The sequence below is a fragment of the Kwoniella europaea genome, chromosome 1, assembly GCF_036810445.1.
Source record: "Kwoniella europaea PYCC6329 chromosome 1, complete sequence".
Taxonomy (NCBI): domain Eukaryota; kingdom Fungi; phylum Basidiomycota; class Tremellomycetes; order Tremellales; family Cryptococcaceae; genus Kwoniella; species Kwoniella europaea.
In genome coordinates this window covers 16325954-16349034 of record NC_089487.1, presented here as the reverse complement: position 1 = coordinate 16349034, position 23081 = coordinate 16325954, and the positions used below count along the sequence as shown (strand labels likewise).

Here is a 23081-nt window from a genome sequence, read left to right as displayed (position 1 = left end):
CCTCTGACCCAGCCACAGGTCAACTTATACAACGTTCTCCTTAGGCCAGATCAACTTGGGTCCAATCTGTCCACAACACATTTGACCCAACTTGTGACCAATCTCGATCGATTCGTTCAAGGTTTTACCTTGAGCTAAAGAACCTAAGAAACCACCTGCGAACATGTCACCAGCACCGTTGGTATCTACAATCTTGTCGGCGGCCAACTTGGGCACAGGGTATGTCATTGGGTTCTCATCCTCAGGAGCTAAGTTGGATGGTGAGCTGGAGGCGGCGGATGAAGCGACGAGGGTGGATTCGGCACCTTGGGTGATGACTACGAGACGAGGTCGAGAAGCGTTGGATTTGGTCATAGCTGCGAGGGTGGAAGCGACTTGGGCGAGAGTAGCGTCCTAGCAGATTTTTTGGGATCAGCAAAACTCTCTTGTGCAATTACAAAGAACGCAATACAGGTTGAGTCTGAGGTTGGAGTTGAGGTTCCGTCAAATCAAAATTATCACTCACTCCCATACCAGCAGCCTCCTTGTAAGCCTCAGCTTCGCTCTCATTACCAATAAGGATATCCACGTGAGGGAGCAATTCTTCAAGTTGGACCTTGAAGAATTGAGGGATGAATGGTGCAGAGAGGTTCAACACGACAGTTTTACCCCTTGAGGAAGCTTGTTTGGCAATCTCCAGGGCGCTCTCGATACCGTGAGTGAGGAAGAACCCTTCGATGTAGAAGTATTTGGCGTTGTTGATCAATTCGGAGATCTCGGGGGTGGCAAGGTGAGATGGGCTGAACATCTCAGCGGCTCGGAGGGTGGTACATAATGATCTGTCATGGTTGGATAAGATGACTGCACAAGCACCGGTCCTTGCTGGAGAAGGTTGAGTTTGGTAGGCTGATTGGACACCCTCAGCTTCGTTGGCTGATAAGAGAGTTTGCTTCAGGTCGTCTTCACCGACAGATCCGATGTATGCTACTGAACCAGCTGGGAGGACGTACTACCACAAAAAAGAAGACAAAAAGTTAGCCCATAAGACTTCCCGAAGGTAGATGAGATCTGATGAGCTCACAGCAGCAGCTCGAGCGGCGTTTTGAGCAGCACCTCCAGCAACGTAAGTTACGGTGGCGTTGGCGACAATGTCATCGTAGCTATATCACTATATATCAGCTCCTCAATCTGGTGTCGAACATTCAGCGGACACTGCTCACATGGGCATGTGCTTCTCTTCGGCAAGGATAGCATCATTGGACTTGAGACCGTATTTCTCAAGGTATTGAGGCCCTTCCTTTGGGTCGACTTGGATGTCGAGCTATGAACGTTTGTCGAGAGTCAGTGCTATGTTCTTGGAACCCGTGAACTGTCAATTCTGTAAATTGACGTACAAGGGGGTTACCTAAGGATACAATGATGGGGGACATTTTTGCTTTGATTTTATGCGATGATATGTAGACTGTACTGGGGGAATATGACAAGCTATGTGAAGATGCAAGCTGTAAAAGCGATAAAAAGATAAAAAGCCAAGATACGACGAGTATGATCGAATTCCTCTCGTATCATCATGGTTCACTGGAAACGAGTCACTCGAATATCTTTTGGGCTGTTTTCGTTATTTTATCCCAGATTAGATTAACATGAACCTTTGCCTCCACCTGGATCGATCATCTGAATCCACTCATTCATCTGTTCACTTCTCATGTCAAATACACACATATAACTCCTGTATCTACGTCCTACATAACATGTTACTATACTTTGTCCGACATGGACAGACAGAAGAGTGAGTAATATTGCTGCCTCGAATACAAACAAACAGACCATTCCACTAACGTCTCACCTGCAATCCCTAGCAACGTCCAAGGTATCATTCAAGGACACAAAGACACGCCGTTGAATGCCCACGGTCGCAAAGAGTCTGAACGTTTGGCTCAACGGTTGAAGGATCTCAAGATCCATGAAGCGTGGTCCTCACCTCTTTCGAGAGCCAGAGAGGTGAGCTAACCCCCCGAGCTTCTCGTCCTAAGGTAGCCTTCGCTGATCTCCTTTGTTCGAATCGCGGATTTGTAGACCGCAGAAATCGTATTGCGTCATCATCCCGATATACACCTAAAATTACATGATGGAATCAAAGAGAGATGTCTAGGCTCGATGGAGGGCAGAAGGAGGAAAAGGGGCGAACATGCTCCCCCAGATGCCGAGAGTTCTCATGAGTGAGTTTCGTTCGGTCATACACCATGCGTCACAGTACTGATACGTTCTATCCTCTACAATAGACTTTTACGTAGGGTATCAGGGTGGTTCGACCTCTTCCTATCCTCCCATATTCCTCCTACACCACTCCCATCTACAAACGGATTTCACAATTCGAATATAGAGTCCACAGAAGCAGCTCAAGAGCAGAAAGTAGTGATGATAGTATCTCATGGCGCATGGTTATCATGTCTCTTGCAGTTAATCTCACATACTTTGCGATTCAAACTATCTCACAAGGTTGATCTGACCCAACCATGTTATAATACTAGTATAATGGTGGTGGATGTGGAGTACAATCATGAGAAACATAAGTGGAATGGGAAAATTGAGAGATGGGCGGATATAGCTCATCTGAGAGATATGTTGGAGAAGAACGAAGAGGTCAAAGAGGTTGCGGATGATATTAGACAATGAATCTAGACATGACTATAAGTGTAGATTGAGATAGATGGAAGACACGTAGAGAGAAAGTAATCACGGAAATGGACATTGAAGAACGTTTTATATCATAAACGCAAATCGATTTGTAAATGTTGTATTTTATTGCATATTTCATGAACTTGTATTTGGTTTGCTGATATGAAACTTTGAGCTCCTTGACCATACTCCACCACGAATTTTCTATGTATAGTATCTGAGCGAAACCTGATTTGGACTCGACTGGATGCACAGCATTGAAGGAAGCATCAAGTCAACCATTCTGTGAACTAGCTCACGCAAAATACCTTTTTAAAAACTCATAAGTAACAGCCCAACTACTTTTCAACAACTCGAACTTGAAAATTCAGTTTACAAATGATACTGCATTGACAAATGACGTGTGAACGAATGTGTGAGCCGGATTCGCATGACTCGATATACTATCTATTATCCTTTGTACTTAGCCATTTGGCCCTCAACAGGAGGATTTGACATCTTTTCGCTTTCTTACTTCGCGGGTGGCTTCTGGTGGATGAAAGGGCAAGGTAAGATAGGGAATAAGAAGAAGAAGTATCTGACCGATAAGTAAGATAGACAACCGAGGTAGGTCCGGTGCTATATACTGCCGTATATTCCAATTGCAGTTCGTGAACGTTGATCACAATCCTGATCTGAATATTCAATTTCTCTCTCCAAAAAGCATTCTTACTTTGTCCTATATCTATCGCTTATCTGACTAGTGTGTCAGTATGCCTGCTTATCCCACTTACACCCATCAACGAGGCTCATTCTCTTCTTCTGTTATACCCGATGAAGATCTGGCAGCCACAATTTCTCCAGAAGATGTACCGGATTATCTGCAGCATTCAATCGGAATGCCGCCATTGGAGCACGTCACCGATAATATGGTTGAAATCCCTCCAGAGACCGAATGGACAACGATGTACTACAACATCTCCAAAAAGGATGGTACCTTTTCCTATAGAGTTATCGGTAATGGTAATTGTGATAACAATCGTGGTAGTAATCAAGACATCTCTTATCGATGTGCTAAAAGATTTGGACAGTTGGTCAACGAGCAAATCAATACGTTTAGGTCTTTTCACGGTACTCCCAGTGTACATGCTACTTGTATTTCTAGAGCGGATACGAGAGGGATATTCGAACATGTGAGATCAGTAACCTTTCAACTTTTTCATCTTCATGAATTACACAAAACATTCCAGATGAATGATCTAAATAGTATTTTGGACTCTAGGACTAAGGCGAAAGACAAGATTCCCAATTCTGTTGTTGTTCTAGTCACGGAAGATCCTGATGAGGATGAGGGAGGAGATACATGTAGTGGAAGAGGATGGTCTTTTTTCAACCACACTAACACAAAAAGAACAAATCTGAGGCGCGTACTCGGGACTAGAATTTATATTCCTCCTATAAATGATATTATCAAAGGTCAACCGGGATCGGCTCAACAGATCGTCGGAGAACAGAACATACGAGGGTACGACTTGGCCCACGAGATTTATATAGACTCTGAATGTCTGAACAAAGATTCAAGGACAATCTACACAATTGCTGCAAGTCTTACAGACAAGGACGGACAATTTTCGGATTGTTCGGTAGTATGGGTCAATCAAAGTACTTTGAATGAAATTGATTTTTTACAAATGGTGGATGGAATCGAGGATACTGTGGTATAACGATACAGTGATACAGTGGGACCACTAGTGAATTCAGTAGACCGACATGATAGCTACGTCCACACTGCATGTTGCACTTTCGGCTCATAAAATCTGGAAATGACCCTGTCGGAAGAAATTAGGTTACAACATCTCTTGGTGCCACCAGGCATATTATGATGGCAAAGAACATTCTTAGTAGTAGCAAAAGCTCAAAGACTCGCACTCGTCTGACCTGATCATCTGGGTGTGTACGTAATGAGCGACTTAATTGTAAGATGCCAAAATGCATAACTAATAGATGTTACTGAAAGTAGGGATAGTTAGACGAGCATCTGCGGACCCAAGTCCCCGACTACCATTTAAGTCCCTGACTCTCAGGACCTGCGGGGCCTCACCCTTGTTGATTGTGAGGTGAAGACACATACTCCTGTACCGTTGAAGGAAAATCAGTGTTTTGTTCGTATGGCTCAAGCAATCCAGGTGCAATGCATTTGAAATGAGGAGAACGGAGTTGAACAGCGAAATAACACAGACCACTCACACCCCATTGTGTTGAACTTCGAACGGTTTTTTGATCGAGCTCGTAATAGTTCTTATTGATCTTACTCTGGTGACGAGATATTCATTAGCAGTTTCCAAGATACACAACAAGGTATGACGACGACTCACAGAAGGTCTCAGAATGGTGTTGTCTGTACTATTGAACTGCTCTTCGAGTGTAGGGGAACGGCTCAGCTCTTTATCGATGCTACTGACTATACCATCCCATTCCGCTCCCAAGGAGGATCTCAGCTCGTCGGTAGTCATGCTACCTGAGCTTTTGGTGCTTCCGAATGTGGAAGCTCGTGAAAGGTTTTGATCTTGGATCTGTTGCATTTCGAAATGACAATGACTGTGCAATCCTTGCTAATCAGGTTTGGAATGTTTTTTTTTCTTATCGATACGAGTAATGTATCTCAAATTCATTGGGGTAAAAGAGAGAGAAAGGGTATATAGTTTCTCCGCTGGTAGCTATATATATAATACCCCAGTAGGTAGTGATAAGAAGCGGGAGGAGTTACTATCGAAGATCCATTTATCACATTAGAAAGTCAGCTCTCACGGCATGCCGCCTCCTTTCTCACATTCGACCGATCCTAAGTGCTGCTCGGACTTGACTGAAGAGGAGATTGCACATGAGCGGACAATGTGACTTGGATCGATAGCGACAAGTGTTGTCCATATTTTTCTGTCAATAGTCAATACAGAGTTCTTGAATGTAACGACTACGTCAAAGATGACGACTTGAGAGGTATTGCCAGTCAGGGTATAGTAACAAAGGACGGCAGCACACCGTTGCATTCAACATATCAAACCTACTTATAGTAAGCTACTGAAAGTGATTCCCCCCACCTGTACCTGTCGATTATTACGCCTACTGTACTCGTGACCCTACGACAGGGATCGATCAAGCTAGTCCGATTACTGAGGGCATTGATCAGCTGGAATCTCCAGCGTATCCCTTAAAGATTTCATTCAGCAAGACTCACATTGTTGCTGGTTGCTGTGGAACCAGGCTTAAATTCTTCAGCCGTGGCGCTAAGTGTAGAAGCCTATGCATCAAAAGTTAACGGACATCAAAGTGCCTCAGAGACAGGACGTATCATTGCCTATGACATACTCACTCTTGAAAGGCCTTGAGTGGGTGCCACAGACGATTGCTGCCCCGCCTAATTGATGGAAAAGACCAGGTTAGACGATCTAAAGAGTTATGAACAAGATATATCGTCGAGTAATTATAGAACTCGTCTCGGAAGAAAGATGATTGTGATGCTTACAGTCCAGGCTATTTGCTCCTCTAACGAGTAGCTCGTATATCCAGATTGCTACGAGTATCGATCGAACAGAGTGCTTCAGCGATGGGGTGAAACCAGAGGGATTCGGAGCTGATCCAAGGAAGAATGATAAACTCACTCTGGATACTTGAGTATTAGGAATACCTTGGAAACCCTTGGCATGTAAGTCATAGGAGGAAGATCCCTCTGAAGGTAGTTGACCATGATTTGAAGACATGTTTGTTTATAAGAAAATCGTACGATTCAGATGACGATGATACTTTGAGAGAATGAGGTTTGTCAATTGTTCATCAGGAAATCAAACCATATCAATCAGTATTTATAGCTTTTCTCACACATTGCTATTATTTAGTATTACGCGAGAGCTGATTCACTGTATGTACAGTACAGTCAATTTTCGACTCGATGAGTGTCAAGGTAAAGATCAGCCTCGGTCGACCTTTGTCATTGACCTGAAAAGCAATGTACATCAGAATCAAGAAGCAAGATGTCTCTCACAGTTTCCGACAGCTCTCCCTTTTGATTCCGCTTTGAGTACAACGGATTGATGGGATGACAGACTCCTGGATCCTGACATTTCGTCGACTCGATCTGCCGATCTCGCACCCTCCTTTAAGCTTTCTTGATTCTCTTTTGTGTTATCCTTGGCAGCACTTCCCCTTCTGGCTCCATCTTTGACAGGAAAAGGACGGAGTAGGGTGCATTCTAGCTGCTCAGAAGGTTGAGTTGTCTTCAATTAGCTCGTAAGTCACGGTTCCAATGTTCACACGTGCACGATCTCTTACTCGGTCCGCTCTCGCACAATTTGGAAAAGGTAAGAATGAATCGAGCGAGAATGATGTGCTCGTATCAAATCGGGTTGATATCCAAGGCGTATTACGAATAAAATAAACATCCTCCCGTTTGCTCAAGGTCATTGAAAGGACATAGAGGAATACATGCCCTGAGACAACATCATGCGTTATGCTAACTTACAGATCACGTTGGGCTAGTTTCCATTTCTCAGCCGCCACTTCTCCTTCATCCAGCATCACCTCCTCCTGTTCTACTTCTTCCATGACTTCATTGACTCCACCGGCATCTTCATCCTCATACCCATCATATACTATTACAGGCTTCTTGATCCATTCTAACCTTACTTGTCCATCTGTCACTTGCGTTACTTTGGCGATCTTGGTGACTAACGCAGGTGAATAGGTGATCATGTCCAGTTCGAGTTCCTGACGTGTCCATACAGTGTTAGCCATGGTATACTGTCAGAGTACATTGAACAGAGATTGCAGCTTACCTTGCATGTGATCATCTCTCCAACTTTCAACGACCCCATACCATCTAGACTGAGTACAGATAGACTTTCAAAATCTCTTTCCACTCTTTCCCAGAGTGATTCATCCGTATCGCATATATCGGCATTCACCATTTCTTCTTCATCATTTTCTCCTTCCATCTCTATCTCCTGTCCATCGGACAAATCTTCAAGTTCATCATCACCGGCAGAAAGTGCTTCTTCAACTACATGTTGTCGGCGCTGGCTCCACCTAGGGGAAGTGGGTGCTCTAGGAAACTCAGCCGAAGTGACAAACAGGTTACTGGGTAAATCCACCATCTGAGAAGGAATCACCATCTCTTCCTTCCTGACAGCGAGCTCTTCGACGTAGGACGTATCTTGAAAAGGTAAAGCGGCATCTCCATCTCCATTCGCCTGATCTGATCCATCTTGTTTCACTTGCGCTCCTTCCATCCCAATCGACACGTCCCCTTCCCCATCTTCGTTGTTATCATTAAATACCGTCTTAACACCTCTCTTATCTTTCATATCGCTCAGGAACCCTTTTCTCTTATTCCTATTTGCCATACTCCCGGGTACCGGTATCTGCTGTTCACCCGAGCTGACACTTGCTGAAGTCGCCGTCACGGCTTCGACAACACTTTCGCTCGTCCGTTTATCGCGAGGTGGCTGTTGGCTTATCTGTTTCTTCTTGTATTGTTTGGCTAGTCGACGACGGGCGTTCCGGTTTTTGGTGGACGATTTACCTTCACCTGGAGGAACTTGTGAACGACCAGTACTGATTGCAAGGTCAGTGAATATTCGCGTCAGATGATGGAGATATGTGACTTACGATGATTTTGATAGGACTGGGTAATGGCTCGATGTGGACGAAGATGAACTTGAACTTGAACTTGAACTTGAAGAACTTGAGGAAGAAGAAGAAGAAGATGATGCTGATTCTGAATCCGAACTTGAGTCGAAGGAGCTAGAGTAAAAGGAGCTAGCACTGGATGAGGATGATGAAGACGAGAGGGATCTTGCACGTTTCGCAGGAATAGAACTTGTGGGTGGTGGGATAGCTTGTGATGGTGGTGGAACGGCAGTGACGATAGGCAATCGTGTAGCTGAGCTGATATGGACTTGAGACGTCTTGCTGGTCGATGTCCTTCGCTTCTTCTTGATCTTATCAGCCTCTTTACTTTTATCATGAGCCTTCCGCTTCTTATTCTCAACCGGATCGACTTGAACTTTCGAACTTCCTGGAGCTAACCTCACCCTACGTCTCCATCAGCTGTTGCCTTCATTGTCCAAAGTTGTCGAGTCAGCAGACTTACGAGACCACGTCCCCACCCTCGATCACTCCTACTTGACTCCCTGCCAGAAGTTCAAACCCGTCTATCTCCAATACCAATTCCTTAGCTTTGTAAGCATGTTGAGATACTACCGAGATGGATTCCAGGATATGTTTCTTCAGATCATGTATCGTCTTGCATCCTTCCGGTACCGGTAGAATCAACTTCGCCGAAGCGAAAGGAGGAAGTAGGGTCAGCTTGACTCTCATCCTGTTCTTGGCAGTCACCGAGAGACGATAAGATCGGTTGATTGCGCAGATGTGTGGAGATGAAAGCGAGCAAGATCCGTTGTGATTGAAATTCTCAACATTCAACTTGGCAGACGAAAAGTGGAGGAAAGATCCCTAGATGACTTGACACGCGGCGATCACCGCTTCGACACTTCCACTAGCACTTAGCACCAGAGGCTGAGGACAATAGACGATGATCTCTCATGCTCTGGATCTTTGTCATTGGCCGTTGTCATGTTTCAAATCGTTGCTCATCTAATTCAGATGCTTGAAACACCTTCACCACCTATTCATTTCGGCTTCATCATCTAGTCATCTGTGCTGTCATCCGAACTAGCCTTTTAGGAAATTTGTGTATTTTATCCGGATCGAGATACGTGAAACACTCAATCCGGTGATCTACCAGTTTTCAAACTCGATCAGACAGTAAAATGATCGTCCTACACGATGACACTGACATAAATGGCTTTTTGTAACATCTGACATGTTACATCTTGACTATCTACCCCTGAATACACATACCAAACAGTATGGCAAGGTATTAAGAATGAATGTAATACCACGTGTAGGTGTCAGTCTCTATTCAAATATCTGAATTGATCGGATGTTTCTCATGAGGGGTTTGATGGATCACCGAGTGAAGGTTGATGTTGATCCTGATGGGTAATGTTGGATTGGAACATGAAGTGAAGGAGGTCCAGAAGGTATAAGACGGATCGTCTTGAAGATGTTGAGAGGAAAATGTCCCACCAACAAGACAATCATACCTCACGAGCTCCAAAGCCAGACACAACTCATCCCAAATCATCCCAAACCAAACCTAATCACACACCAGAATTGAAGACTCATAATTAAACAAGATGTCCACCCATCCATTCTTCGTTAACCAAACTCCTTTCCTCCCTTCGGGACCTATCGCATCTTCATCCAAAAACACTATCTACTCCAACCCATCATCTATATATGTCTCCATATCAAGCACACATAGTCGAACACAATCATCTACATCTGTCAATACTTTGGCATCGGTCGAATCTACCACCTCCACTTCATCTATCACATCCACCTCTTCATCATTCTCGAGATTGACACCCATCGATCGAGAATGTTTACGATGGATGCAACGTGAATCAGATTCGGAGCACATCTTCGGTTCGGTCTCAAGTCGAGCCAACGGCCTCAGTGTGGAGGAACGAGATGTCAGAAGACGAGCGACGGAAATTGAGGTCGAAACTACCACATTGAGCGAGGGAGAACAAAGCGAGGAATCGAAGATCAAAGCGATCAAAGCTGAAAGAAGGAAAGGCAGAGTTGGGAAGTGGTTCTGAATCAATCAGAAACGAGAAGGACGAAGGAGCATCTTGTACATATATCTATGGACACATCTGACCAATTGTTGTACATTATCTTGTTGTCTATATCATACGCGTCAATATGCATCAACATTACTTTCCATGTTGATCCATGAAGAATGAAAGGAAAAACAAACGCGCGTTTCCACTGTAGGAGTTTATCGGGTTGGTCGGCCGACATGCAGGCACGACCACCAACTTCCGGCGGTATTCCAAAGGTTTAAAGGTTATTTTGGATTTTGCTTTCAAAATTTCACTTTGGGAGATGTGTGGTTGGTTGGTATGATTTCGAGTCAGTTCATCTCCCCTCCACCTGTATATGTCCACTTTGTTTCGCTTCGGCCGGTCCGATTTCCTCCTGTTTTCCAACAATAACATCGGTCCAATATTTTTTTCTGGCTGTGCCCATACATTGCAGGCGTTCAGTCGGACAGAATCTTTCCTATCTTTTTACTCTCTCTTCAAAATCCAATAACATCGACGAAATATCCAAAAGCTCTCGTCAAGGAAGCAACCGCGAACGAGCGACAGAGTCAAGAATGACAACTACAACCGAAGAGAAGCTCGTTGGAGCTCAAGCTCTATCAGGTGAAGATGACAGTAGATCACCTTCGACTATACCCGACCACAAGCAATCCCTCGCTCAGGAAATCGCAGCGATGTCATCTGAGGAATATGAATTGGCAGAAAAGAATTTGATATGGAAGATTGATAGGAATCTGGTCCCTTGGATGACGTGAGTCCCCTATGTGATCGAAAGGATGGTCCTTTGGGTCTTTCGGATCAATCGTCAGTCAGTGCGCAAGCTGATATAACGTATGATACGGCAGATTACTCTTCACGATGTCTTTCTTGGATAGAATCAACATAGGTACCGCAAAACTTGCTGGATTAACTACGGATCTCAAATTGACTTCGTTACAGTATAACAACGCTTCTATGAGTTAGTTGGATTATCATCTTGGTATTAAAGTAAAGTAAATTTGGCTGACTAAGCTCACCTATCTTGTGTCAATTCAGTCTTCTTCGTCAGGTAAGTCGGGCCCAACTAAGGATTGCCAATCATGCGATATCACGAAGCTAATGAAAGGGAGATTTGACAGTTACGTCGCAGCTGAAGTACCTTCAAATCTCGTTCTCAAGAAGTTCAGACCATCAAGATGGATTCCATTAATCATGATCGTTTGGTCAATCTTCCAAACTACCAGTGAGCCATAACCTTCTGTCAATCTACCAAAAGACTTGGCTGACTGTGTATCTTTCTTTCATTTTTAGTGGGTCTGGTCACGAATTACCATCAACTCCTTGCTCTTCGATTCTGTCTTGGTCTGGCTGAGAGTGGTCTATTCCCCGGTATCTCATTCTTCTTGACTGGATGGTACAAGCGTAAAGAAGCTTCCAAGCGAATCTCACTTTTCTTTGCCGGCGCTGTGTTGGCAGGAGCTTTTGGTGGTATTTTCGGATGTGAGTTACATATCGATCACACATATCGATAAATCTTGTGTTCGAAAACTGATGGCTTCGCAATGTATAGACGCACTGAGTCGGATGGATGGTGTTGGAGGTAAAGCAGGATGGTCCTGGATCGTGAGTGACATCTCAATTCTCTTCATCAATAAAATAGCAATTCATTGATTCATGAGCTGACTGTACCAACTCATTATGCAGTTCATCATCGAAGGTCTACTCTCATTCGTTATTGGTATCGCATCTATCTGGATGGTTCACGACTGGCCAGATCAAGCTAAATTCTTGACTCCCCTCGAGAAAGAAATGGTAATTTTGAGACTGAAGGAGGATACTGGTATAATGCAAGAAGGCACTTTCAGCTGGAAGGTTGTTAAAAGAGCTCTGAAAGACTGGAAGGTGAGTTTAGCCGCTTTCAAGAGACCCACTGTAAAACCCGTACTGATGTAGAATCTGATATGCAGACTCCTACTTTCATGTTGATGTATATTGGTTGCGCGGAACCCATCTACAGGTAAGCCTACATACTGTTCTCGCACATTTCATAGTACTAGGAGTTGGGCTGACATCATCTGCTTCATCAGTCAATCGTACGTCAAACCATGTTCACAAAGTTAACTCTCCTTCATATACTAACCCTTCTTTAGGCTGTTCTCTCCTACCATCATCGCCGCTCTCGGTCGATTCACTACTCCTCAGTCCCTTCTGCTCAGTACACCTCGTGAGTATCCTGTCACCTTTTACAAATGGTGAGGCTAATAGTTTTATGAATTTATCAGCCTACGTCCTTGCATTCATCACCACCATGACTACCGCCTATCTCTCCGATCGCACAGGTAAACGAGGATTCTTCTTGATGTTCTGGTCAGCAATCGCTGCTATTGGTTATCTGTTATTCTTGACTATTCCTATAAGGTATCCTGTGAGTTAGACTGTTCCCTGTGTCAAGGCAAAAGGCTAATCTTGTCGGATCTAATCAAAGGGCGGATTATACACCGCGGTCTTCATCACTACTGCCGCGATTGCTCCATGTATAGCTACTGTCATCGTCTGGTCAGGAAATACTTTCGGTAATCACTGTAAGTCCAATATCCTCCTTTGATGAAAGAATTCAGGTGCGTGGCTGGTCTGTGAATTGACATTTTTTGTTTTTCCGCCACAGACAAAAAAGCCACTTCGATGGGTTTGATCTTCTCCCTAGGTAACTCAGGGGGTATCATCTCCTCTCAAGTATACCGAGGAAAAGATTCGCCCAGATTCCTCGTAGGTCAAGGAGTAACATTTGGGTTCTCGTGCATATGCTTCATATCAGCTTGTGTAATGTACTTCGGCTTGCGCCGAGAAAATAGGAGGAGAGAGAAACTTTATGGACCTGCCCCTGGACCTGGACAGAGCCATGAATGGTCTTCTGAAGAAGGAAAGAGGAAATATGGTTTGGAGGGTTTGACGAAAGAGCAACTTGTTGAACTAGGTGATGATCATCCTGCTCATAGGTTTATCTTATAAATTTAATCTATCACAGGTCTAACAGGGGTATTTTGCGGCGTGCAATGGTTCTTTAAATTGTCTAGACTATTTAGACTATTTAGATTATTTAGATATATAGATTGATATATCGTTTGCATGCATTTCATAGTTCATGGTGGGACTGGCATCAACAGCTGAGCATGAGGATACTGTAGATCATGGGAATACTTAGATATATCCTCAACAGGGTTTCCCTTTCGAGATACTAGAGTTACTTCTCGATTTGCCATCGACTAATCATGTCCGATATGGTAACGGGTGGGATCGCGTTAGTACTTCCTTTTTCTTGATCTCGTAATCCAGCTTGAGGAGGTGCGGTATTCAAATCCGAATTTTTCGAATTGGTTTGGGTGGAAGATTCAGTGACGCCGGCGGTGGAGTTGAGTTTCAGCGGGGACACGGGGCGATCAAAATTGGTGATTTGATGAGGCGGGGTGTTTGAATCGTAAGATAGGATCGCCACCGGAGTACCTCGATCTCGAACGGAAGCAAGGAAGATATCCCATTTCTCCAAAAAGCTCCCGTCGCCAGGATAGGAATCTCGATCTTCGAGTCTCAAATGACTCATATCGAAGGTTCCTGGTGAGCCTGGCAGGGGCGTACCTCCCGGTGCCAGGTACTTTGAAAGTTCGCATTGCGCTTGTGCCAAGCTTCTCTTGTAAATCTCTTGAGCTTCTAAGTCCTTCCAGTTTATACTTTCAGGATGAACAAAGGGAGTAGGTGAATTCAAACCGGAACTATACCTTCTTGTCAAGAAGCTCATGTCGAGTTCGGAATCTGATCGATGTGATTTACTCCCAGAAGAATCATGACCGTCGTCTGAAAGATAGGTCGGGGAGCCTCCTGTTGGGGATGGTTACTCATACGTTCCAATGACAGGTGAAGAGGGGGTAGAAGAAGGGTAATATTGGGAATCGTCGATGTTGCTCATATTGAAGGGGCCAAATGTTCTCTGTGAAATATCTGTTGATCGTGTAAGAAGTAATTCACAGCGAGTATTTGTGCTGTATTGCGGTATGATAGTACCTATTCTAGCAGAGTTAGGGATTCTCAATGATGTGCTTGAGTTTACACCCTGTGTTGTCAGATAAATTGCCACTACATCTACCCCGTTCTCTTATGTATGTTGTAGAAAGCCAGGAGGCGAACGCTCGAGTCGAGTCTCCGATATGGTCAGTCCCAGACCACAAAGGTTGGGACAGCTGGTGTTACTTCTGTTGTCTGATGCAACGTATTCGTACAAGAAAGGGCCTGACCAGTGAAGGCGATCCGAAAGGAGGGATTCACACTACTAACCCTAACGTAATCGTACGACTGCCTAAATCTGTCAAAAGAGAGAAGTTACGACGTGTTTCAGATCCGGTCTGACTGCTCGTATCATTTACGGGTTGCGAGCCCAGCACAGTAAAACGCCACTCTGGTGAGGTATCGGGACTTACATGCTGCTGATTTCTGGTCAGTCCAGGTCACCATTGGAAAAGTCCGTTTGGTGGCTGTCAGCGAGCAGTGTCCAATTGCCAGTAAAGAATGCATAACACCTCAGTTGATAAATCCATACTTTGCAGGATATTGGTCAAACGATATGGTAAAATATCTTCAATTGAAAACAATGGAAAGTGGGATCCTCAAGACAATTCAGCTCAGGTATAAGAGTAATGATATGTGGCAGGCATAATGCATCTTTAAGCTTCTTCGGATGGTGGAGGTGGTCGAGTGTGAGGTTCCTTTCTCCAATCGTAGTCACTTTCAGTCAATTCCTGAAAGCATTGTACGTCTTATAACCGTCATTACTGCAGCGCACTCGTTGACGGCAGTCACTCACCATCAATTTCATAGGCAGACCCTTTACTTCTCCTAGTTCATCCATAATGGCTGGCCTCTACATAGCGATTGAACTATATCAGCACTGGTGATGTCCTAGACCGATTTCTATCATGACCTACCTGAGGCATCGGTTTGACTATATCAGGCCATCTACTACCATTGATGTCCTTTAGCCGTTCATCATTTGACTCTTCTTTCATTTCACCATCAGAAGATGCGTCTGTAAATCCGACAAGGGAAAGAAAGATGGATCATCAGCTTTAGGGCTTCATTCCTGGCACTATCCAATATGGGCAGATTCTTACCTCCACTACAGGTCACTTGAGGGTACGTATAAGAGGGCATGCCTTGTGAGCCTTGTTGAGTGGGTACTCCGTTTCCAATACGATGACATACCTTGGTCGCCCCAATAATCTGTTTGACTAAGGCTCAGAGGGGGCATCGGATAGGGGTGGTTCATATCAGGACCCGACATTCCAGCTGGCTTTGAGTGATTCATCAATCCATACAATGGGTTATAGGCATCTTGGGACCATGGTCTATCAATGGGCGGTTTAGTCATCTGACTTGTAGGAAAGTAGAACGTGTTCGGAGGGGGGTAGCTGGACTGGATCTGCGAGGGGATTGAACGATCGTTCATTGTGGTGGTCCCCTGAGTACAAGACTGACAAGCACAACGAAATCCCTGAGGTGGTGGCGGTAAGAAGGCTATAGCTTCGTACGAATTCTCGCCTGCTCGTGGAAAGCCTGTCCTGGGCAGCTCAGAAAAGTTCGTGGAGGGTTGAGGAGCCCTGGAACCTTCCAGCGCAGGACACTGACTCCCATCGAAACCACTCCTAGTGGGACGACCCCATGGTGGCGATCCTTTGTGCATGGACTGAGTGTCAGGAAATTCTTGTGAGGATGGGCTGGCTCGACGGCTTGCGGGTGGTTGATCACAGCCAGTCATTGATATGTGGTCGGAGTGAGTCTCGTCAGACTTCATGGCAGGTGTGCGGTATGTCCGAGGGCATTGTTATTTAATCAGGAATTACCTTCTCGCGGATGGCAAAGTAAAACGGTGAGTCACAATGCTGACGGGGGAATCCAAGTGAACGAGATAATATATGTATGTTATACTCGTACGGCTGACTTTCAAGCTACGGAGTTGCTATTTCCAAGCTCCTTTGGGGAATCACATCATTCGACATAGGAGGAGACCTGTGGGTTGGAGCGCATGAATGGATGGGACTGCTTAGTCTGAGGAACACCCACCACATCTTGTCACCAAGGGCTCATCGGCCTGTACAAGGTGTTTAAAGAGGCTAAGGTACAGCATAACATGAAATATTCTTGCAGCTTTGAAAGCATATGGAAATATAACCGGATGATGGGTCGAATAGCATGCATTGAACGTTTGGATATGACAATGAGTAGATATTGCTAATTCCCCAGACAAAAATGGTTGGAGACTTCGATAAGGTGGAATCGAGTCTTTTCGAAAATTCGTGGATTGAGACTGGGACCATGTCCCCCTCGTGATTGAGTAAAGAGTATCATCTTTTGAAGACTGATTCATTGAATAGCCCAGTGAACTTTCCGACAAGTCCACCTTGAGTATTATTGGTATCTTGCTGATAATTAGTGCTACCTTGGCTGTTTTCTACAATTTGGTAGTCATGAGGCTGCATCGATCCGTAGTTTGTTGGGGCTGCACCACCGTATCCTGCCACCGGGGCACATGAGTGCTGGGATGGAGCGGCTTGAGGTGGTTGATTTGGATTAGAGTATCCACCCCAATTATAAGCTTGCTCGTGTGATGGTTGACTAGTGCCCATCCACGCCTGCGATTGAGCGCTCGAATTATGATCATACGCCGAGTTAGTGGATTGGTCCCATGAAGTGCTTACAGTCGGGTTGGTAACCTGATGAGGATCCCAACCTGGGGCTACCTGACCGACTTGTGCGAACAAGTTGTCCTGAACCACCGGTGTTGGAGCTTGGGAAGGCTTGCTGCTTTCCTCTGCACCGTGCTCTACTTCTTCCTCTTTCAAATGCTGAGTGAGAAATTGCCGTTCGTAAGCATTATGCTCAATTCTTCGTTCAGCGAAATAGCAAACTTACTGAATACCTATTTCGTCCTGTCCAACGTGGCCCCCCCTCGAAATCCGGTACGTCAGGGTTCGAACGAGCTTTTTCATACGATACTGGAGGCGCAGACGGCCAGCCATTATATTCATCGTCCGGTCTTGCTGAATACCCAAAAAGGTTATTCTTTGATTTGTTCGCCTTGCATGGCAATGGACCGTGATCGCATTTAGATTGATTGGTCACAGCGCTAGGTTGCGACAGGGTCAGATTGTAGTTGAATGGAGGGACTATTATATTATAAGAATTTCAGTCAATGCGTATCGCCACTTGGGTAACTCAAGAGCGGATGTGTACTATATATAAATGAACACTTACCTGCCCCGCTGCTCTGATACTGATGGTAATGAAATGAGTAAGGATCGCTCATATCAATGAAGTATCTGCAAGATAGGCTGTGTGGCTGTCGTGTCGCACAGAAGAGCAAGTTTTGGAAAGAATGTGAATGACGAATGGCAAGCATACAATGTGCTGCACAGATACTGTGAATATGTGATGTTGCTATCCGAGGCTGTGTAAAGAAGTCATAGGTTGTCAAGGAAGAATCCTTCTTACTGACAAAGGAGGACTGATGATATCGATGATATCATTGGCTGTGGGCAGCTCTGAAAGGCTATTGCATCTTATGTTCTTGTGAGGAGAACGACAACAGGTGACCGTCCGAGTTCTTGCCATTCCAGACCTACTTGAAAGACAGGGGGGGAACTAAGAGAAGACAGACATCTGAAGCAAGCTCCTACATAGCAAGAAGCTGTTGTCAGAGCAATGCTGTTGCTGCTTGTTAAAGGTCTGTCCCATGACAGTCACTTTTCTGGTCGACAAACGTATCAGCCTCGAGTTTCGTGGTGTTATGACAATTCTTCGTAGCTCAGCTCATGCATTTTGCCTCATCAGCAGACCAATCTGCTTCTTAAGGAAAGTTTATGGAGCCGCAGGGCTAGCTCGGGTGTGAACGGTTTCCATGGTTGCCTGATTGCAATCATCTAGTAGTTTTATGGAAGACTAGACCATGAGATGCAGGCCGTCCAACAGCTCAGTCTGGATACGAGAGTGCTGCACTCTCATTAACCTCTGCATGCTGGCCGAGCAATAATGATATGCATACTTTCGCAAATATTCTCGGAGCTCAGATCTTATCAGCGACCTCTATATAACTGTATCCATGAATGGCTCATTGCTGCTTACCACCCTTGACCTGTTGGAGGCCCTCCATAGCCCGAAGCTGGTCCATAAGAGCCTCCATTGCCATAACCAGGAGGACTTTGAGGATTGAATTGACCAGAGGCTCCACTTTGGGCGGAAGACTGTTTCCGGTTGTTAAGCAAAGCGCCCATTGCGATAAGTCCCGAAGCAGAGTCCTTAGGTGGCCAAGCCCCGCTATAGCCAGCAGGTCTGGTCCTATCTTTGACCGCCTGAGCGAGGATACCGGTAGGGCTGCCATTATACCAATACGACTGGGGATTACTTTGATAGTATTCGAAAGCGGTCCCGCTGTTGGGACCTGAGGGCACCGGATAGCTACCTCCATGGGTTGGTTGACCCCAGGTTGGTGGTTGGCCGTAAGCTTGTTGAGGAGGGTTACCATAAGGTGCACCTGGTTGAGAAGGGCCATAACTTTGAGCAGTCTGAGAGGGTGCATAAGATCCCTGCTGACCACCATAAATACCTGAGTTACAGTAGTTGTACGAGCCGTAAGTCCCAGGTGCAGGAGTGGGATTGCCGTATCCGCTGAGAGTCGGATCATACCCTTGAAGAGGATATGACGGGGCTGAAGGCGGAGGGTATTGCGTATCTTGGCCGCTATTTGAGTGAGGAGCAAAAGAGCTATGCTGATATCCAGAGGGGTCGTCGCTTCCATCTCCTTCGTGGGCGTACGGCATCTTGTTGATTAGCAACTTCTGTCAAAAGTTACAGTAAGAGAGTCTCGAGATGAGTTTTTTGGGCAATGACAATAGGAAATGGATGAGAGGATAAGTCATTCTGTACCTCACCTAAAATCCTATTTGTATACGTAGCAATCTCTTGTTTGGGGGCCGATATTCCTTACTCTCCTATCGTACGTAAGTCGAAAGGCCAACGAAAGGCGATTCAAAGGAGGTGTAGTAGAGCCACAAAAGAGGTGAGAAGTGCCACAGTATTTGTTCACGTTGAATGTCTCATCCTTCACCTTGACCTCCACCTCCGTACCCACTCACGTTTGTTGTTGCTTGTTGACACACTCAAATTCGAACTTCAAGATCACTTCTGACGAATTCGTTTGTCACTTCCATTCATACACTCCATTGCATTCCAACATGGCCCCGAACATCACGGAGATCGAGTCAACCTCTCGTAAGTCGGTTAGCGGAAGCCTTCTCATATTGCGCTGCTCCTTTACTCTGTAGGTATTTGCTGACCTAGCAGATGATTGCAGAGTTCGACGGTATCGTCAGGAGTTTGCCGCCCAACCAGCTTCTTGTCATAGGTAAGAGAGTCTCTTCAAGATGAGGTCATAAAGAGAAGACATATCCTGACGTATTGAAACGTAGATTTCCATGCCGTGAGTAGCGTTTCAGATGTGGAGAAGAAAGGTCTAATGATGCAATATAGGTTTGGTGCGGTCCATGTCATGCTATTGCCCCGGTGCTAGAACAGCTCTCGAACTCTGTGAGTTTCATGACTTATGTGCTGAAGAAGGCTTTTTGTTGTGACCAGAAAGAAGCTGATGCATAATTGTGTACAGTATAAACACGTAAAATTCGTTGTATGTATAATATCCCTTCTGCGCTTGGACCTTCCTTTACCGATCAACTCCTTGCTGACGTGCAGTCACAACATAGAAAATAGATGTGGATCGACAAGCTCAACTCGCTCAGAGATTCCAGGTCAGGGCCATGCCTACCTTCAAGTTCTTGAAAGGAGGACGAGAGGTAGATGAGGTATGTTCGAAATTGTCACAGATATAGTTTTAAGCAGCTGACCTCTGATTGACAGCTTCGTGGAGCTTCTCCTCCTCAGCTAAACGCTCTCGTATCTAAGCATGCAGGTACACCGGCCGCCGCTACAAGCACACAAGCCTCTTCGTCCTCAAACACTGTGAAATCATCTGCTCCTAGTGAAAGTACCGGATCCCTTCTCAAACACATCGTTTCAAATGGATTATCATGTCTCAACGAATCATCTGATCACCCACTTTCGTCAATCGTCGGACCCAACCCTGGACCGAAAGGGACATCGTACCTTGAATCAGATGCAGACGCGGAGCTACTTATCTCCATCCCATTCCAAGATCAAGTAAAACTCAAATCCATCTCTATCTTCTCAGCCATCAGCCCTTCTCAAGCTCCTAAATCAATAAAGCTATTCATCAATACTCCCAATATCGATTTCTCAGATGCGGAAAGTCTAAACCCAGCTCAGGAGATCGAATTGACACCCGAACAGGTCAAAGGTGAAAAAGTGGATTTGAGATTCGTTAGATTCCAAAACGTTAGAAGTTTACATATCCTGATCAAGGATAATCAGGAGGACGAGGAGACTACTAGGATCGATTCGATTGAAATCTTCGGAACGAGTGAGTGATCTTTTTCGTATTTTTTCTTCATGGCCTACCCAAGAGTTTTGTCTCTCCCTTCATGCTCCATTCCGTATTCTATTGTATATCTAGCTCAACCGGTTCCTTGCTGACACATCATTGCGCTCTCCCCATATAGCCGGAGATGCGAGTACCGAGAAAGCTCCTGCTGGGCAAGCTGCAGGCGGTGGATCCATGATGGATAGACTAATGGGCAGAGCTTAGGCTCAATGCAGCCGTACCTACCTGCTTCTTCCTGGGGCTGGATCGTAAGGACTTTTATCGTTGGATGCCTTGAACTTGAATCATTGGTACGTGCAGAGGCTAAGTTCTCGTAGCTGAGATGTATGCATGCGTATGTACCCATAGTACGATTTTGCGATTATGCTTATGAGGTACAGCGATGATTGCTGGAATCCCGATCTGACAAGCATATCGGGTGGTGGAGGTTGACCAAGCTAGTTTGAGGAATGACGTAGAGTTGGAATGGACCATACCATACCATACCTCATACAACGTCACTGCCCAACCACAAAAGTCAGCAGTCTCAATCGAATATATGCATATGAACTATACACACATATATATATACAGTCGAGAGATCGTAAAATTATATTTTTTCCTCTCTTATACATATTCATCGTTTGTTTGCGTATTCAGTTCACATAGACACCACATTCCACAAGATGCAATCGATTCTTCACCCCATCATCGGTCCCGCCGGCCCCGAATCGAAAGATCTCACAGGTACAGTCAGTGTGATCACTGGAGGTGCGTTAGGTATCGGATTTGAAGTTGCTCGATTCTTTGCACTGTACGGTGGTCATGTGATCATGGTCAACAGAAAGGAAGAACAAGGTGAAAAAGCCATCAAGGATATTGAAGCTCAAGTGAAAGAGAAGGGATCGAAGGGATCGGTAGAATGGGTAGGATGCGACTTGGGTGAATTGAAACAGGTTAAAGAAGTTTTTGGAGGGTTGGCAAAGAGACTTGATAGACTTGATTATGTGAGTAGTCCCTCATATGAGGATAGACTGCAGTATACTGATTGAATATATACTGGTCTAGTTGATCTGCTCTTCTGGTATCAACTCTAACCAATTTGGTCTCGATGCCGATGGAATCGATCGACATTTCGGTGTGAACGCCTTAGGCCATTACTACGTTATCAACCTTCTTTACCCACTCTTACGAAAGACCACCAAGCTTCCTGGAGTAGAGAAGGGATCGGTCAGGATCGTCTTTGAATCATCGGAGATGCACAGGTTCGCACCTGGATCGGAAGATTCGGTATCAAGAGGGAGAGGATGTCATTTCGGTTCTGAAGAAGAGATCACTGAAGCTGGTAAGGAGCTGGGACCCATCGAGTTGTACGGAAGGACCAAGTTGGCTATGATCCTTTATACGAAAGCTATCCGGGATAAGGTGATTAAGAAGAATGGTGATGATATCTACATGTGAGTGAATGGTCTTATCTATCATGAGGCCGATGTTCGATTTGAGGAGATCATGCGGTATGCTAACGATCACTCGGTTCTCCAGTCTCGCTGTTCACCCCGGGGCTGTCAACACCGATATGCAAGAGCAGGTAAGTAGTCTACCTAAGGTGATGTCTTGGGCAAGATTGTGGCTGATTAGAATAATAGTGGGAGGCAGCATACCCTGGTATCACCGGTAAAATCACCAAATACCTTACCTTGGCTGGTGGTAGAGATCCCGAACAAGGAAGTTACAGTGCTCTGTACGCCGCGTTGAGCAAAGAAGTAGTTGAGAAAGACTGGAATGGTGTCTACCTCAGTGACCCGGTGAGTGTTCACGCTCCCAAAAAACATCGTAGATTCGGGTTGTTGACCGTGTATTTGATGGTATGGTAGGCAACGCTCGGTAAAGAGACTGCTCAAGGTAGTGATCTCAACCTTGCTACATCCCTTTGGGAATTGAGTGAGAGGATGGTCAAGCGAATCCTCGGTGAAGATGCCTTGGAAAGCTGGAGCAAGTAGATTTGATGATTCCAGTGCCTGTAGCCACGCCAACACCATGTAGCCTGTAGCGTCTAATAAAATTCAATTAAGATGTATTTCTTCGTCTTCCAATTCCAGGTTTGACACATATTGGCGAATTAATTCACGTTGAAAATGATGATGGGAAGGAGAACGGTCAAGGGCAATCACGTAAACCACTAAATTTCCCTACGTCATTGA

At 45.2% G+C, this 23081-nt stretch overlaps 14 protein-coding genes across 14 annotated transcripts; 6 read left to right on the top strand and 8 right to left on the bottom strand.

Annotated features, from left to right (window-relative positions):
• Nucleotides 1–24: 24 nt before the first annotated feature.
• V865_006228 (uncharacterized protein) lies at nucleotides 25–1409 on the bottom strand (the record flags this gene model as incomplete). The annotated part of the gene is made up of 5 exons (XM_066229987.1): nucleotides 25–393; nucleotides 506–988; nucleotides 1061–1139; nucleotides 1200–1300; nucleotides 1374–1409. The coding sequence occupies 5 exons, from the start codon at nucleotides 1407–1409 to the stop codon at nucleotides 25–27; spliced, it is 1068 nt and encodes a 355-aa protein (XP_066086084.1).
• Nucleotides 1410–1730: 321 nt separating this feature from the next.
• Nucleotides 1731–2655, top strand: V865_006227 (uncharacterized protein; the record flags this gene model as incomplete). The annotated part of the gene is made up of 4 exons (XM_066229986.1): nucleotides 1731–1768; nucleotides 1839–1980; nucleotides 2056–2198; nucleotides 2262–2655. The coding sequence occupies 4 exons, from the start codon at nucleotides 1731–1733 to the stop codon at nucleotides 2653–2655; spliced, it is 717 nt and encodes a 238-aa protein (XP_066086083.1).
• A 755-nt stretch (nucleotides 2656–3410) lies between these two features.
• On the top strand, nucleotides 3411–4078 carry V865_006226 (uncharacterized protein; the record flags this gene model as incomplete). Its single annotated transcript, XM_066229985.1, has 2 exons — nucleotides 3411–3830; nucleotides 4049–4078. 2 exons carry the CDS (start codon nucleotides 3411–3413, stop codon nucleotides 4076–4078), a joined length of 450 nt encoding a protein of 149 aa, XP_066086082.1.
• A 656-nt stretch (nucleotides 4079–4734) lies between these two features.
• On the bottom strand, nucleotides 4735–5219 carry V865_006225 (uncharacterized protein; the record flags this gene model as incomplete). The annotated part of the gene is made up of 3 exons (XM_066229984.1): nucleotides 4735–4770; nucleotides 4885–4950; nucleotides 5013–5219. 3 exons carry the CDS (start codon nucleotides 5217–5219, stop codon nucleotides 4735–4737), a joined length of 309 nt encoding a protein of 102 aa, XP_066086081.1.
• Nucleotides 5220–5804: 585 nt separating this feature from the next.
• V865_006224 (uncharacterized protein) lies at nucleotides 5805–6395 on the bottom strand (the record flags this gene model as incomplete). The annotated part of the gene is made up of 5 exons (XM_066229983.1): nucleotides 5805–5807; nucleotides 5873–5935; nucleotides 6008–6052; nucleotides 6161–6208; nucleotides 6297–6395. The coding sequence occupies 5 exons, from the start codon at nucleotides 6393–6395 to the stop codon at nucleotides 5805–5807; spliced, it is 258 nt and encodes an 85-aa protein (XP_066086080.1).
• Nucleotides 6396–7149: 754 nt separating this feature from the next.
• V865_006223 (uncharacterized protein) lies at nucleotides 7150–9009 on the bottom strand (the record flags this gene model as incomplete). The annotated part of the gene is made up of 4 exons (XM_066229982.1): nucleotides 7150–7398; nucleotides 7467–8244; nucleotides 8299–8724; nucleotides 8783–9009. The coding sequence occupies 4 exons, from the start codon at nucleotides 9007–9009 to the stop codon at nucleotides 7150–7152; spliced, it is 1680 nt and encodes a 559-aa protein (XP_066086079.1).
• An 881-nt stretch (nucleotides 9010–9890) lies between these two features.
• Nucleotides 9891–10358, top strand: V865_006222 (uncharacterized protein; the record flags this gene model as incomplete). The annotated part of the gene is made up of 1 exon (XM_066229981.1): nucleotides 9891–10358. The coding sequence occupies one exon, from the start codon at nucleotides 9891–9893 to the stop codon at nucleotides 10356–10358; it is 468 nt and encodes a 155-aa protein (XP_066086078.1).
• A 563-nt stretch (nucleotides 10359–10921) lies between these two features.
• V865_006221 (uncharacterized protein) lies at nucleotides 10922–13355 on the top strand (the record flags this gene model as incomplete). Its single annotated transcript, XM_066229980.1, has 12 exons — nucleotides 10922–11118; nucleotides 11213–11325; nucleotides 11403–11415; nucleotides 11486–11589; nucleotides 11658–11846; nucleotides 11917–11969; nucleotides 12051–12248; nucleotides 12314–12363; nucleotides 12497–12570; nucleotides 12629–12771; nucleotides 12832–12928; nucleotides 13012–13355. The coding sequence occupies 12 exons, from the start codon at nucleotides 10922–10924 to the stop codon at nucleotides 13353–13355; spliced, it is 1575 nt and encodes a 524-aa protein (XP_066086077.1).
• Nucleotides 13356–13587: 232 nt separating this feature from the next.
• V865_006220 (uncharacterized protein) lies at nucleotides 13588–14139 on the bottom strand (the record flags this gene model as incomplete). Its single annotated transcript, XM_066229979.1, has 1 exon — nucleotides 13588–14139. One exon carries the CDS (start codon nucleotides 14137–14139, stop codon nucleotides 13588–13590), a length of 552 nt encoding a protein of 183 aa, XP_066086076.1.
• Nucleotides 14140–15058: 919 nt separating this feature from the next.
• V865_006219 (uncharacterized protein) lies at nucleotides 15059–16149 on the bottom strand (the record flags this gene model as incomplete). Its single annotated transcript, XM_066229978.1, has 4 exons — nucleotides 15059–15133; nucleotides 15199–15255; nucleotides 15320–15420; nucleotides 15597–16149. The coding sequence occupies 4 exons, from the start codon at nucleotides 16147–16149 to the stop codon at nucleotides 15059–15061; spliced, it is 786 nt and encodes a 261-aa protein (XP_066086075.1).
• Nucleotides 16150–16735: 586 nt separating this feature from the next.
• Nucleotides 16736–17697, bottom strand: V865_006218 (uncharacterized protein; the record flags this gene model as incomplete). The annotated part of the gene is made up of 3 exons (XM_066229977.1): nucleotides 16736–17236; nucleotides 17304–17557; nucleotides 17646–17697. 3 exons carry the CDS (start codon nucleotides 17695–17697, stop codon nucleotides 16736–16738), a joined length of 807 nt encoding a protein of 268 aa, XP_066086074.1.
• Nucleotides 17698–18508: 811 nt separating this feature from the next.
• Nucleotides 18509–19207, bottom strand: V865_006217 (uncharacterized protein; the record flags this gene model as incomplete). Its single annotated transcript, XM_066229976.1, has 1 exon — nucleotides 18509–19207. The coding sequence occupies one exon, from the start codon at nucleotides 19205–19207 to the stop codon at nucleotides 18509–18511; it is 699 nt and encodes a 232-aa protein (XP_066086073.1).
• A 414-nt stretch (nucleotides 19208–19621) lies between these two features.
• On the top strand, nucleotides 19622–21105 carry V865_006216 (thioredoxin; the record flags this gene model as incomplete). The annotated part of the gene is made up of 8 exons (XM_066229975.1): nucleotides 19622–19658; nucleotides 19741–19791; nucleotides 19856–19866; nucleotides 19917–19973; nucleotides 20050–20070; nucleotides 20147–20245; nucleotides 20301–20880; nucleotides 21020–21105. The coding sequence occupies 8 exons, from the start codon at nucleotides 19622–19624 to the stop codon at nucleotides 21103–21105; spliced, it is 942 nt and encodes a 313-aa protein (XP_066086072.1).
• Nucleotides 21106–21566: 461 nt separating this feature from the next.
• On the top strand, nucleotides 21567–22880 carry V865_006215 (uncharacterized protein; the record flags this gene model as incomplete). Its single annotated transcript, XM_066229974.1, has 5 exons — nucleotides 21567–21887; nucleotides 21949–22337; nucleotides 22423–22468; nucleotides 22527–22685; nucleotides 22755–22880. The coding sequence occupies 5 exons, from the start codon at nucleotides 21567–21569 to the stop codon at nucleotides 22878–22880; spliced, it is 1041 nt and encodes a 346-aa protein (XP_066086071.1).
• Between the last annotated feature and the right edge of the window lie 201 nt (nucleotides 22881–23081).